Raw genomic sequence first — 16035 nt, forward strand, 5'->3', positions numbered from 1 at the left:
GGATGGATAAAGAAGATGTGGCACATATATACAATGGAATATTACTCAGCCATAAAAAGAAACGAAACTGAGTTATCTGTAGTGAGGTGGATGGACCTAGAGACTGTCATACAGAGTGAAGTAAGTCAGAAAGAGAAAAACAAATACTGTATGCTAACACATATATATGGATTCTAAAAAAAAAAAAAAGAAGGTTCTGAAGAACCTAGGGGCAGGACAGGAATAAAGATGCAGACATAGAGAATGGACTTGAGGACATGGGGAGGGGGAAGGGTAAGCTGGGACAAAGTGAGAGAGTGGCATGGCATATATACACTACTAAATGTAAAATAGATAGCTAGTGGGAAGCAGCCACACAGCACAGGAAGATTAGCTTGGTGCTTTGTGTCCACCTAGAGGGGTGGGAGGGAGACGCAAGAGGGAGGAGATATGGGGATATATGTAAAGCAATTATACTCCAATAAACCTGTTAAAAAAAAAAAAAAGAATCCACCTGCCAATGCAGTGGACACGGGTTGGATCCCTGGTCCAAGAAGATCCTCCCACATGCCGTGGAGCAATTAAACCCGTGCACCACAACTACTGAGCCTGCACTCTAGAGCCTGTGAGCCACAACTACTGAGCCCATGTGACCACAGCCCGTGCTCCGCAGCAAGAGAAGCACAGCAATGAGAAGCCTGCGCAGAGCTCACGAGCCACAACTACTGAGCCCGCGCGCCTAGAGCCCATGCTCCGCAATAAGAGAAGCCACTGTGATGAGAAGCCCACGCACCGCAATGAAGACCCAACACAGCCAGATAAATAAATAAATAAATAAATAAATACGAGGTTGATATAAGGAGGCAATACAACGCCGTGTTAGCTGTAAAAAAAAAAAAAAAAAGATATATTGTTGATTTTTTAAGTGTGATTATGTCAATATTGTATATATGAAAATTCCTTAATTTTTGCTTTTTTTAAAAATTTATTTTTATTGGAGTATAGTTGCTTTACAATGTTGTAATTTTTACTTTTTAAATCATCTTAAAATGTGTAAAATACTTAAGTATTTAGGGTTGAAATGACATGGTGTCTGAAATTTGCCTTAAAATTCTCCAACAAATATCCCCACTGCCAAAAAAACAAGTGGGGTGGAAAGGAATGATGAAAAATTATGGCAGAGTTGACTGGTGACAGTCACATAGGGATTTTGTACTCTTTTGTGTATATATGGAATTTTTAATCATGAAATATTAAAAATAAAATCTGTTACAGAAAGAAACGGACAAAAGACAACACACAAATGTTGGTGAGGACGCAGAGCAGCTGGAACTCTTCTATAAATACATGGCCAATAGTGTAAAACAGTTCAATCACTTTGGACAACTGTTTGGCAGTTTCTTAGAAAGTAAAAGCAATTCCCCTCCCAGGTATTTACCCAAGAGAAATGAAACACACGTCCACAAGAAGAGTTACATGAGAATGTTCAGAGCAGTCTTCCTTATAATAGATAAAAATCTGGAAAAAACTCCAATGTCCACCATTGGAAGAATGGATAAGCAAATTGTTATATTTATAAAATTGAATACGAGTCAGCAAAGAAAAAAGAATTCTGGCATGTACAACTACATTGAGGAATCTCAAAAATGTTATGTTGACTGAAAGAAGCCATTCCATTTATATGAAGTCCAAGGACAGACAAGATTCATATGACAGAATTCAGAACAGTAGTTGCTGCTGGAAGGAGGGGTTGGGAACAAGAAACAGGCACAACAGAACTTTCTATAACAATGAAAATACTCTATATTTTGAATAGTGGTTATACAAGTATATGTAACTGTCAAAACTCATCAAAGTGGACACTAAACTTTCTGTACCCTTAAATTCTATGTATATTTTACCTCAGTAACAACAATGAAAAATGCTCGTTTAGAGCTTAGTGGGGAGTGGGAACTAGAAGTTAGGAAGTTGAGAATGGATGATGGCTGAAGCTCTGCGCAGAGATGACCAGAGTAACAGGTAACTTCTACTCAGAGAAGAGAAAGAATGTATAATGAGAGAGTAAAAGACAGCCAAAGTGGGACCGTGGGCAAAATCATTTCAGGATCAGTCACAGAAAAAGGTGCCTGTGGCTGAGGGGAAGCTGTCAGAGAGATAGGAAGATGGCAGGATCCCCAACATCAAGGGAGAAGAGAGCTCAAAAGAGGAGGAAGTTGGGGACTTCCCTGGTGACGCAGTGGATAAGACTCCGCGCTCCCAATGCATGGGGCCCGGGTTCGATTCCTGGTCAGGGAACTAGATCCCACATGCATGCCGCAACTAAGGAGCCTGCGAGCCACACCTAAGGATACCACCTGCTGCAACTAAGACCCACACAACCAAATAAAGAAGTAAATTTTTTTTAAAAAAAAAAAAAGAGGAGGAACTTGGTCGGTGATATGAAACAGCAAGAATAATCTAGGCAATTTGTCAACTAAGAGGTTGCCTGAGATTCTATTTTCCTTTATGGTAAAATTTGTAAACGCTAGATTTTTTGTACATTTCCAGCTTTAATGAACATCAGCTGAGTGTCCGTTATTATATCAGCAGTTTGCCAAGCTCTATAAACAACACAACAATCCTATGAGGTGGATAATCTTATTTCCTCAAATATTTGGATAAAAAACTGCAGTTTAGAGACTTGAAGTAAATTTCTTAAGGTCAGTCACATAGATCCTAAGTGACAGAACCAGGACAGATGGATTCACTCAGCAGCAGCAGCAGAGTATTCACTGAGTTCCAGCTACGCATGAGGTATGCGCTCGAAGCTGCGGTACAACACTGCATGCTGCTAAAAGATCATGTTTGATGAGGATAGAAAAACAGTCACTGGATTTGCCAAGAGGAGTTCACCGATGACGTCAATGCGAGCATCTCACTGCACGACAGGAGCCAACGCGCAACAGAGTGAAGTGTGAATGGGAGGTAAGAAGTAGAAACGGCGTGTAGGGAGATTTTTAAAAGAAACCTGGAGAAGGGATATGGGGTAAATAAAAGATTTTTAGAAGATACTCGAGTTACCTTGTATGCTTATGAGAACAATTTGCTAGGAAGGAAGAGAACGATGCTGTAGGATGGAGAAGAGATGACCAAGGGGCTAAGGCAGCGAGAGGGGGTGGCGTCGGGGCACTTCCGATCACCGAGCAGAACAGTGATGTATTTAGCAGCAGTGGTTCTCCAAGGCAGCCCGAGGTGGAGGGAAGGCACACATACTGCACCCAGATAAGAGTCACATAGGTGGCGATGAAGTTGACACAAGCCTCTGGCTCAAAAGTCACCTCAAAAGGACACGGTTCTGAAAGTAAGAACTGGCCCCTGATGCTTGGGTCCTTCTTCATACACACTTAACAGCACCCCCTTGAGCGGAAGGTGAGGTAAGTTTAGAAATGAGACTCACGTCATCCAATAATTTGCTTCCCTCTGGATCCATCTTAGAGAGTTCTCGAAACGCTTCATCCCCCACAAAGCAAATTTCATGTCCATCCTACACCAAAAGAGAGAAAAGAAATTTGGCAAAAAGACACCTCAGAAGAAAGCCCTGGTGCAGCCTGTCCTGTTCCTGGGTAACACTTACAGGGTCGGCCAAAATGATCACTTGCACTGTTGCTTTCCCTGGAGTGTCCAGACTCACCAGGGGACTCAGAATCTTCTGGTTCTCCCTTTTCATCAAATCTTCTAAGTCTGACAACTTGAGGAAAACAAAAAAGCAAAGTGAGCAAGGGGTCCCACACCACTCTTGAGCTGTGGTCCTCGAAAGCCCCAGAGGAATCTCAGATCAACCAGAAAACTCTGGCGCCACTTGTTTGATTTTATTATCTCAGCTGCTCTTGAGACAACTGTTGAACTTGATACCAAAGCCACAATCAACAGGAACCTAGAGAAGGGAGGGGAGGGTCAAGTTTCCTAGCTGTTTGAACTAGCTAGTCACAGAGTTTAAACAAAAGACCTGGTATCAAACATTACCTCTTTCTGGGGGCAAGAAAAGGCAATTCGTCCAAAAGCTGTTGCATGATCAACTGCCCCTTGGATGCCCTGTAGCTCCAGCTTACACTGAAAAGACATGAGAAAGCGGGTTATTTTTCGCAACAGGTTACGTGGTAAAAAAAAAAAAAAAAAAATTCAAACAGGGCTAAAGGAATAAAGTAAATTCTAAGTCTCCCTCTTACTCTCACCCCAGAGGCAACCAGTCAGCAGGCATCTGTAGGCCTATATCCTTTTTTCTTTTTTACACAAATGGTAGCATAATTTATGCACTATTCTGTCCCTTGTTTTTCTCCAGTTAATGTTACCATCTCAGCACATAAAGACTCGCCTCATTCTTTCTGATGGCTGCTTACTAATCCATTCTATGGATGAACCATAAATGGTTGAACTATTGCTTGAATCCACAGGGCATTTAGGTTATTTCTTACATTTTGCTATTACAAACAATGCCGCAGCAGATAACCTTGTACATACTTCTTTGTGTAGTGTAGGATAAGTACGTTAGTAAAATAAATTCCTAGGAGTAGACCTTCTGGCTCAAAGTAAAAGGATTAAATCATGCTCAAATGCTAAGTTATTAAGAGAAAAAAAAAAAGATTATCATTACAGCATCAAATCTTGCCTACATCTCTTCTGACTCAGCAAATCCACTCCTGAAAGGACACATTCCCCAGATATAAACAAAGGTAATATCTGGGTGGTGAGCTTACCGGCAATTTTAATTTTCTTCTTTCTGTTCTAAATATTGAATTACTATGAAGAAACTATGAGAATAACCTTCATGTTAACCTCATTTATAAGCCAAACTCATAGTAACAGATTATTTCTCTCCAAGATTGCTCACCTGGTTATCAGCATAGCCCAGCAAAGCCCTCTGCTTCTTTTCATCTTTTTCATAAATTTTCATTCCCAGTAGATTAGACCAGTAGTTCAAGGACTTCTGAAGATCAGACACTGCTAGAGTTACTTTTAATACAGGATCTGTAGGGTAACGAAACAGCAGGAATGAACAGGGCAGTGCAAAGGAATGGAATAGAAGGACCCAGACAGGCTCAAGTATATATAAGAATTTAGTTTATAAGAAAGGGATTTTAAGTCAGTGTGAAAGGGCAGATTATTCAATAAAGATAAATGGCATTAAGATAACTGGCTTCTGCGGAGCAATTAAGCCCGTGCACCACAACTGCTGAGCCTACGTGCCACAACTACTGAAGCCTGTGTGCCTAAAGCCTGTGCTCCACAACAAGAGAAGCCACCACGAGAAGCCCGTGCACCGCAACAGAGTAGCCCCCGCTCGCCGCAGCTAGAGAAAGCCCACGCACAGCAACAAAGACCCAACGCAGCCAAAAATAAATAAATAAATAAATTTATTATTTTTTTTAAAAAAGATAACTAGCTTCTTATTTGGTGGGAAGAAGCTACACCTTTAAACTGAATGGCAAAATACATTCCTGATGAGTTAAAGGATTAAGTTTAAAGACTGAAACCATGAAAATACTAGAAATGGGTGATTATTTATTTAAACAATTTTGGGGTGAAGACTTTTTTTTTTATAAATAAGATTTTTAAAATATTTATTTTATTTATCATTAATTTACTTTGGCTGCATTGGGTGTTCGTTGCTGCGTGTGGGCTTTCTCTAGCTGCGGTGAGCGGGGGCTACTCTTCGTTGCGGTGCACGGGCTTCTCACTGCGGTGGCTTCTCCTGTTGTGGAGCACGGGCTCTAGGTGTGAGGGCTTCAGTAGTTGTGGCGCACAGGCTCAGCAGCTGTGGCTCATGGGCTCTAGAGCGCAGGCTCAGTAGTTGTGGCGCACGGGCTTAGTTGCTCCGCGGCATGTGGGATCTTCCCGGACCAGGACTCAAACCCACGTCCCCTGCATTGGCAGGTGGATTCTTAACCACTGTGCCACCAGGGAAGCCCAGAAAGATCTTTTTTTAATCTGACACTAAAGATAGAAAAACCATGAAGAAAAAAATGTGCTAGATTAATTACACGAAATGGAAAACCCCTAGACAACAATCAAAAAAAGACTTACTATCAAAATTAAAGAATAAACCACAAAGTAGGAAACATTTTTTTAACAACATATATGACAAAAAGTCCTTGATATTTAAATCACCTTTAAACATCATAGGAAAAAGATGCACGACCTAGAAAAATAGGCAAAAGGCACGAAGCGGTAATCCACAAAAGGAGGAACTGGAACAGTCAATGAATATATGAAAGCATGTTTGACCTCACAAAGAAATTAGAATTCAAATAAGGGGCTTCCCTGGTGGCGCAGTGGTTGAGAATCTGCCTGCCAATGCAGGGAACACGGGTTCGAGCCCTGGTCTGGGAAGATCCCACATGCCGCGGAGCAACTAGGCCCGTGAGCCACAACTACTGAGCCTGCGCGTCTGGAGCCTGTGCTCCGCAACAAGAGAGGCCACGACAGTGAGAGGCCCGCGCACCGCGATGAAGAGCGGCCCCCGCTCGCCACAACTAGAGAAAGCCCTCGCACAAAAACGAAGCCCCAACACGCCAAAAATAAATAAATAGAATTCAAATAAAACATTTTGTTATCTAATTAGTAAATAATATAAAAAGTTCAGTGTTAACTGTTATAGTACAGGGGGAAAAACCCATAATCATGTAATAATGGCAGAGTGTAAATTAGTACATTTCTGAGCAACAATTTGACAAAATGTATCTAAAAACCGTGCACTGCTTTTGAAAGAGCAATCCCATTTTCAGCAATTAAAGAAGTGACTGTGGATGTATGAACACCTTTCATCACAAAGACATTCATCACAGTGTTGCTCATAACAATGAAACACCAGAGACAACATGAATACCTAACAACAGACAACTGTTTCTCTTCCTACAATGTCACACAATGGAATCCCATATATATTTAATTATATATTTCTTTTGATAAAAGATTGGAAAGATATACTCTAAAATGTTAACAGGGACTACCCTGGTGGCGCAGTGGATAAGACTCCACGCTCCCAATGCAGGGGGCCCAGGTTCGATCCCTGGTCAGGGAACTAGATCCCACCTGCATGCTGCAACTAAGACCCAGTGCAACCAAATAAATAAAATAAGGAAAATGTTAACAGTGGTTATCTGTTTTCTTCTTCCTTATTTTTGCATATCTGTGTGTCTAGGGGAAAAAAATCTATTTTTTTGTAAAAAGAATAAAAGTTATATTAAAACACTTATCATTATTGGAAAATTTTATATTGTAAAGTGACTTTTTAAAAATTTACATATTAATTCATTTAAAAATAATACGAATATTACAACATTTCTTTTGTGAAAAATAACTGTGTTTTCCAAAACAAGCAATGACAAGAACAGCATCGTTTTACATTTTTGTGAATCTCTTTAAGGTCTGGATTAGTAGAAGATAGCTGGACTCTTACATCTGCTTCTGTATCCAGTCTGTTGCAATATATTGTTTAGTTGAAGCATATGAAGAAACTCCAGCTTCTGAGACATAAGTTTTTTGAGGAGTATCTTAAAAGTCTTTTGGGATAGTCTTTTTAGATATTATACTAAAATTTTTCTTTAAGGAGTTTGTAAAGTGACTTTTTGAAGAGCTGTTCCAAGTCTGTATCTGACCAGGATAAATTCAATGCATTTTTCTTCAGTTTTCACTGCCTTAGTCCCGTTTGCTAGACTAGCAATACCATGGCTAAAGCAAGGTGTTTCTCACAGGTGCCTCTACCTGGCAGACTGTTTTAGTTTTCCCCATTCACTGAGAAATCAACAAATTCCAGCTGATTCAGACCCTGAAGGGAGGTAGGGGCAGGAACAGTCATAGTGGGTGAAACTACACAGGAGTTATTCATTCAAAGAAGTATGGACAACAGCTAGACTGATAGATTTGACTATATCACCAACCAGAAATTAATGCCCCAAAGGTATTATCATTCCAAAGAACAAAAACATCTTATGATGAACCCAGAGACTGTCATACAGAGTGAAGTAAGTCAGAAAGAGAAAAACAAATATCGTTTATTAACGCATATATGTGGAACCTAGAAAAATGGTCCCGGTTTGCAGGGCAGAAATTGAGACACAGATGTAGAGAACAAACGTATGGACTCCAAGGGGGGAAAGTGGCGGGAGGTGGTGGTGGTGTCATGAATTGGGAGATTGGAATTGACATATATACACTAATATGTATAAAATGGATAACTAAAGCACCTATCACCTATCAATAAAAGTACCCGTAGAAATCCCTTCCATTACCAGTGAAGTTCAGAAATACCATCTCTCAGTAAGTCCCACAGTACCAGCCTAACCTCCCACACTGGAACGTCGCTCTTTCTTTTGCTGACCTCCAGATGAAAAGCAAGTAGCAGCAGGGACTTCCCTACTGCCTTCCAATGCAGGGGACGAGGGTTCGATCCCTGGTCAAGGAACTAAGATCCCACTTGCTGCGGGGCAACTACAGAGCCTGCCACGCCCTACAGCCCACGCGCCACAACTAGAGAGAAGCCTGCGTGCCGCAACTAAGACCCAAGGCAGCCAAATAAATAATAAATAAATAAATATTTAAAAAAAAAAAAAAAAAAAAAAGAAAAGCAAGTAGCAGTAAACACAACAGTCAGGCTCAGTATGAGGGGCTTTGGGGACTTGAGGCAGACCAGCGGGGAAAGAGAATGTCTTCACCTCAGGTCCACTTAGGGGCCTGTATTCACTGACTGAATGGCAGACAGAAGTGCCCTTGCTATTCACCAGTATTTTTTTTCCCCCTTTCTTGCTTTTGTTTTTCTCTTGGCAGAGCAGGTAGCAGAATTTGCAGGAATTAAATACATGTATGACGAGGATGCCCCGTACGTGAAACGTCATGCAGTTTCTCTCCCACTCGCTGTGGCGGTCAGGGCGCCACACTCACTTCATTCACCCACACTGACCAAGAGCCGGCACTGTAGTCTGGGAAACTGACCTTAGCTGGAGGGTACGACTAACTGGTCTAAGGATAATCCTATTTCTCTTGCCTGCCAACGATTGGTTCAGGAGCAGGCATGGGAATCAATTCTGACCAGGAAGTTGCTGGAGGATTCTAGGAAAGTTTTGCTGTGCTCTTAAAAAAGAGCCACGGGAAGTCAGTTTCTCTTCCTCCTACCAGATGAGAATGTGGAGGCAGGTAGCCCCAACTGCTACTGGCAGCCACCCTACAACCCTGAGGGGGGAGAAGCAGACCCTTGAGGACAAGAGGATGCAGAGAGAGAAGATTTGGGTTCTTGATGCCATTGCTGAACTGCTGAATCAACTAACCCTGAAGTCTTTCCTACCCAGAGAATGCCTGCTCTGTGAACTAAAACATTTTCTTACCGTTCAAGCTACAGGTGGGTACCTAATATCTGCAGCTGAAAGTATCCTAAACAGATACCTTACCAGTAGAATAGATAGAACCAGTCCAGAACCCCTATAGTGATGCACTCAAATTCTGATATGAGAATATAATTTCTTAGAGGACAAATAACAACACTGGCTTGGGAAAGATGTGTCATGTCAATAAAGAAAGACTCCACAGGAGATAGAAATCGAGCTCCCTCTCTCCTTCCATCAGAAGACTTTAGACAGAGGGCTTTTGTCAGTGTGGGGATAATTACCTGACTGAGGTGGACTGCGGTTCTGCAAATAGAACTTATATCCTCCCGGGGCTTTGGTTTCAAAAACACCTTCTGCCACTTCACTGAGTGGCCACTCCAGCTTCCTGGCGTTGCTGACAGCCTGGCTAGAAGCGAGCGTGATACCCTATGGCAAACAACAGGATCACCCAAGTGCGTAATCACAACAGATCTTTTATAGAAGATAATGAAGCAAAACCCCGCTGCCTTTACGTCAAATCACCTAAGATTTTATTGGCATTCAAAATTTTCTGCTAGTAATTTTGAAGCAGGTTTTGGACATTTTTCTCCCACAAAGATTCCAAACTTTGTGAATTGTAGAATAGAAACACAAATGCCAGAGAAAGTTGATTCATTTAATACCAAAGATAATCTCTCCTCACTTTCGAGATCTGGTCAGAGAAATCTTGATCTTACCCTTGGCTCGCCAGCTACTTATTTAAAATGTTCTCTTTTTAATTTTGCTTTTTAAACCAAAAAACATAAACCAACTATCAAGGCATTCTTTATTTAAATTAATCAAAATGCCTAAGAATGAGCACTGTGCCTTCTGATGTGCCCGGGCTCGTTTCTAGCCTGGACTGCAGATCAGCCTCTCTCTGCCTCCAGTCTTGTCAATCCATCATCCACTCTGCAGCCGGAGTAAACTTTCTGAAACCCACCCTACAGTCTGTTCTCAAGACGGCAACCCCATGCTGTTGTTCCTCTGCTTAAAACCCTTGATGGCTCTTCATTTCACTCAGGGATGGCTTACGATGGCCTGAAAGGGCCAAGACAATCTGACCGATGTCATTTCTGAGCCCCTCTCCTCCCCCTCTCCCCTGGCTCTATTCCAGCCATGCTGGCCTCCTCACGTTTTCTCAAACGTGCCAGGCGCTGTCTGAGGGCTTTTGCACTGGCTGTTTCCTAGCTGAAATGCTCTTCCCCGAGATATCCACACGGCTAACTCCCTTATCTCCTTCGAGTCTTTGCTCAGATGTCACCTCCTCACGGAAACCTGCTCTCGATGCCCCACTTAAAATTAAAACTGGTCATTTGTCCCATACGCCCAACCCCCCTTACCCGGCTCTGTTCTTCCCCCATTACAATAATCACCTTTAAAATAGTCAATAACATATATTACATTATATTATTTTATTTATTTATTTATTCATTCATTCATTGAAATTTATTATTTGTTGTCTGTCAGGCCCTGGGCCCCCTCCCCTACCAGGCCCAGATTTCTGTCTGTTTTGTTCACCACTTATCCAAAGTTCGTGGAACAGTGCCTGGCACATAGCAGGCACTCAATAATAAATAATATAAAACACAGGTCATTTCACATATTTGTTAACATATACATCAACTAAACTCCTAGCAGTGAAACTGCAAGGTCAGAGGGTAAAGGCACTAATCATTTTGATCCTGCCAAACTTGAGGCTGCACCACTTCACACTCTTGTTAGTAATGCACGAGCGTGGCAGTTTTCCCACACCCTTCCTCACAGTGTGTTATCACACCGTTTGATTTTTGCCAATCTGATAGGTTACAAATGGCGGCTCGGAAGTTGAACATCTTTTTTTCAATGTTTAAGAGACTTCCTCTTCTTTTTACTATACAGGGGTTCTTTATATATATGGGAGTTCTATTTAACCTGGTTTTCTTTTTGCTCCATAAACTGAGGAGCGGCACAGAAGGCCCCTTTCATCAGGGCTCTCTTCCTACCAAAGTCTCCTGGGAAGACCCACAGTGGGGCCACCAAGCTGTTCTCTACCTACATGGCTTCTAGTACCTGCAAGCCCACTGATCAACATTTGACCTGAGCCGATTACATGTTTATGGCACCAAGATGGTTTTGCTCTTTTTTTTCTCCCTGATTTAAATTTGGAGAGTAAAGAAAAGAAAGATAAGGAGAAACACAGAGACCCTCATAAACACTCAATCACCAAATCCTATGAACTCTACCTCTGACATCTCTCAAATCCATCCTCTCTCTCCCTCTCCCACTACCGCCACGTTTGTTAGTTAAGGAGCTGCAGGTTGCTGTATATCCTTTGTGCTGGTTGCCTCACTTCCAGTCCTACTCCCTGCCAACCCAACCTCCCTGCTCTAGCCAGGGATTCTTGCACATTGCAAATACTGTGTCATTCCCCTGCTTAAAAGCGGCTCCACTCTGCTTTCAGAATAAAGTCTGAACGTCCTGATATGATGTGGCCCCTGCTCACTCCTCCAGCCTCAACTCTACCCACTCCCTTCTTCACACACTAAGCTCCAGCCAGAGTGAGTCACTCACAGCTCTCTGAGCGCCAGGCTCCCTCTCACCTCCAGGCCTGTGCGCATGCTGAGGACAGCCATCTCACCCTCTCACCCTGCCCCGCTCACCTTGCTCAGACGTCACTTCTGGGAAGCCTTCCCTCAACTCTCATCTGTCTGAGCATAGGCTGGAAATTCCTCCTGTGTGTTCCCACATTCCCCTGTTCTTATCCCTATCTTAGCACTGATCACACGGTATTCTTGTTGTCTCTTTACCTGTTTCCCCCATCAGACAGGAAACTCCTTAGGCCAGGGAACATGCTCTAAATGGTATCCCCAGGACCTAACAAGGTACATGGCATAGAGCAAGTCACAATAAATATCTGTTAAATGAATAAATTAGTGAGAGGCATGGAGAGTGAGAAAGAGAAATTTATTAATATGTTATATCTGAGCAGTCCTTTCCATTTACAAAACACTTTTATATATATCTGGTCCTACAAACTTCCATCTAGGTACCATTATTTTAACATGAGTTAACAGGAATAGCAAGATCAAATGAGCAAAATAACATCCAGCATGAGGTAGAGTTGCTCAGTAGATTCTGGGTAAGAATCAGTTACTCCTCTCTTGCTATGTATTTTGGCCCAGTGACATTCCTTCTCGCACACAGTAACTGCTCAGCAAATGACAGATACTGTAACAGGTGCACAATAACGTGAATTCTTGAATGCACTAATGAATGCAGTGCATGCAATGACACCTTCTTTCTGTCCTTAAAACCTTCTCAGATTTTTCTCTGACTAGGATTGACTGCAATTGCTCACCCCAATCACAACTGTCCACTAGAGAGGAAATATTTCTCTGGATGGTGATGAGGACCTGACGAACTATTGACTCTGGCCCTTCCACCTCCCAAGATTCAGTCATTCCCCCAGGAGAGTCTTGTCTCCTTCAAACCTGTCTCTAAGTCTTGAGCTTGATTCCTGAATGGTGGGAGAACACATCTCATCCTGAGCCAGCTTGGAGACAGGGGCCCAAGCAGGTTTCTTGGTTTTGATCTTTTTTAAATAGAAAATATCAAAAAACTAATCACTAAACTGCACCCCAAAGCCATCAATCAGTAGTCATCATTATCTACAGCCGTATCAGTGACCTCTCTAAAAGGTACAGCCAAAAATCTGCTAGAACAAAATGATATTTACCATGAAGTCATTGCCAAGCTTGTAGTTGCCAATGCCGTAATTGTAAGTCAGTTCTGCAACAAAATGATCATCCTCAGGGCCAAATCCCACCATTGTTTTACTCCATTTTCCATCATAAGGCCTAGAAAAATGAAAAAAATGAACGCAGTGACCACAGATAAAATCTGCTCCAGGCTGCCCCCAAAGAACTATTGGGACAAAGAGGTGGGCAGTCCCTTCTGGTCCTCCAAGTACCCATAAGGATGAGGTGACCTCAGCCGGTGCTAAGAGCAGCTGTGCACTGCGCTCATGGGCCCCATCGCCAAAGGCTCAGAAGACCATTTGTCTGGCACTTACTTGAGGGAAAGATTCGTCTACCTTTCCTTTAAAGTAGGGAGCTGAATCCTATAGGGACAGTCATCCCACCTGACCTTAACTTATTTTTTGCCTACTCGTCAAGCATGCAATTTCCATCAGGCCTTGGAATTTCTCAGCTTGCCACGGTTACTAAGCTTAAGAGATATTCTATAAGACATTGCTTCATCCACAGCATATCCTTATTTGTGACCCTGAAGCTGCCCCCCTAATTTATTGCCTCCTTAAGTTATTCTACTGCCTTCTACTCGCTTTGAGAAACTGCTTTCTGTTCTTCAGGGGTATTCATAGACTAAACAAAGATTTTAAGAAACAATGGGTCATACCCATTACAGGCAGCTCTGCAGCCTTCCTCAAACTCCTCATGCCGGAGAATCTGGTAAGGGAATGAGAATAAATGGCAACGTTGTCTTAGTAGTACACACAGCATATTTAGCACAAACTAAAATGACAAAACACAGACATTATTATTTGTAAGCTTTCTGTGTAAAACAAACAAAAGATAACGAGCTGTATATCTTTCCCAGGCTGGAAGTAGTAGAGGTAAGAAAGATCGGCTTGATACCAAGGGTCAGGTAACCAACCAAAGTTGTAAAATCTATTATATTTAGATCGGGAAGCAGTACTGTGTAGTGAAAAAAGTGTGGCCTTCACTTAGTAGCTGTGTAACTCTGAGAATGACATATTAGGATCTGAGTCTCCTAATATGTTGTGAAAATAGATAATTTATTAAAGCATTTGACACAGAACCTACTACACAGTAGGCTCTCAACGTGTCAGTTTCTGTTTTCCTTTTTGAGTCCCACAGCTACTGCTCCAGTTCAAGCTCCCATCACATCTCTCACAGACTATTAGAAATCATCTTATTGATCTCTTTCCTTAATACCACCATAAAATTAAGTCCCTAAAGCACAGCTCTGATCACACCACTGCCCTCTTCTAAAATGTAAGAGAGCTCCCCACTTTCTATGACATCAAATCCAAATTCCTTAGCATATTATTCAAGATACTATCAGGGACTTCCCTGGCAGTCCAGTGGTTAGGACCCTGCGCTCTGACTGTCAGGGCTGGGGTTCGATCCCTGGTCAGGGAACTAAGATCCCATAAGCCGCGTGGCACAGCCAACAACAACAACAACAAAACCCAAAAAACTAAAGGCACATAAAACTGGTGGTGCTTCCCAAACATATCTTAACTTTGCGTTGGCTGTTCAGTGTTTCTAGTATACTCCTCCCTCTAATCTAGGTCTGTGGATATCCTATCTATCTTTAGAGGTCACCTCAAGTACAAGGTCTCCATGAATTATTTCCTGAGGACCAGGTTAGAGTTAAAGCTCTCCTCCTGTTGTACTTTTATAATGGTAGCTAACACTTATATAATACATACCATGTGTCAAAAACTACACATAATGTGTTTAATCTTTACAACCACCCTTTTATCAATGAGGAAACACATTAAGAGAGAGCTCTGTGGTTTTCTATCATCAAACTTCAAGTACTGTTACCATCAGCAATGTACAATTTCTACCCCCATTCCAAGCCAGGAGCTTTAATTGAGGACGGATACCAGGGTTATTTTCATCTCTGTCACCAAAGCCCAACACAGAACCATGAAGCGGGTGATATTTTTTAAATGACTGATGAATTCAGGTAACTCCCTTTGCACTCCATGTCTTCTGTGGTGTCTCTACATTAAATCGCACTCTTGCACACTGTAAACAAAGAATGTTGCTGCAACTCCATTTCTACAAGGACCAGGGCATCAGCTGCTGCAGTGGCCCACCAACAGCGCACCTTGAAGGGAATTCAGGGTGGAGAAAAACAAGAAGCATTCCATGCTTTGGATGCTGGCCCTAGATATTTAAGATGCATATCTAAGGAATAATTTCAATGAATCCAGAACCCATCTTCTGGGACTTCCCTGGTGGTGCAGTCGTTAAGAATCCGCCTGCCAATGCAGGAGACCACTTCCTGGTCCGGGAAGGTCTCACATGCCGTGGAGCAACTTAGCCCATGCGCCACAACTACTGAGCCTGCACTCTTGAGCCCCCGAGCCACAACTACTGAAGCTCGAGCGCCTAGAGCCCATGCTCCTCAACAAGAGAAGCCACTGCAATGAGAAGCCCGCGCACCGCAACGAAGAGTAGCCCCTACTCGCCGCAACTAGAGAAAGCCCGTGCTTAGCAACGAAGACCCAATGCAGCCAAAAATAAATAAATTTATTTTAAAAAAATCCCAAGTTAAAAAAAAAAGAAAGAAGCATTAACTTGAGATGTCTATTTTTGTGATTAGCAGTAATCTTTTGATGTTCAACTACGTGGTTTTGTTCCCCGCCCCCCCCGGCCCAGAAAAAAACTCATATATATTCTAGCTCCGCCCTTGCCTCTTCGGGGCAGTTCCTCAGAGCTATCTGAGAGGCTGTCTTCCAGGCTATAGTCCTCAGTAAGGTACCCAAAAAGAACTTAACTCGAAAATTTTAGGTTGTGCATTTTTTTTTTTTTTTTTTTTTGCGGTACGCCGGCCTCTCACTGTTGTGGCCTCTCCCGTTGTGGAGCACAGGCTCCAGACGCGCAGGCTCAGCGGCCATGGCTCACGGGCCCCGCCGCTCCGC

At 42.5% G+C, this 16035-nt stretch overlaps 1 protein-coding gene across 1 annotated transcript in view; it reads right to left on the bottom strand.

The window, feature by feature from the left end:
- GLOD4 (glyoxalase domain containing 4) overlaps positions 1 to 16035 on the bottom strand; it is a 23523-nt gene that overhangs the window by 6539 nt on the left and 949 nt on the right. Inside the window, exons 2-8 of the mRNA XM_007123557.4 lie at positions 13752 to 13801; positions 13072 to 13192; positions 9617 to 9761; positions 4847 to 4983; positions 3982 to 4068; positions 3593 to 3706; positions 3416 to 3502 (exon numbers count right to left, since the gene is read on the bottom strand). Coding sequence (XP_007123619.1) covers positions 3416 to 3502; positions 3593 to 3706; positions 3982 to 4068; positions 4847 to 4983; positions 9617 to 9761; positions 13072 to 13192; positions 13752 to 13801 — 741 coding nt within the window. The remainder of the gene's footprint in view (positions 1 to 3415; positions 3503 to 3592; positions 3707 to 3981; positions 4069 to 4846; positions 4984 to 9616; positions 9762 to 13071; positions 13193 to 13751; positions 13802 to 16035) is intronic.

Source organism: Physeter macrocephalus, unplaced genomic scaffold (genome assembly GCF_002837175.3).
Source record: "Physeter macrocephalus isolate SW-GA unplaced genomic scaffold, ASM283717v5 random_77, whole genome shotgun sequence".
Taxonomy (NCBI): Eukaryota; Metazoa; Chordata; class Mammalia; order Artiodactyla; family Physeteridae; genus Physeter; species Physeter macrocephalus.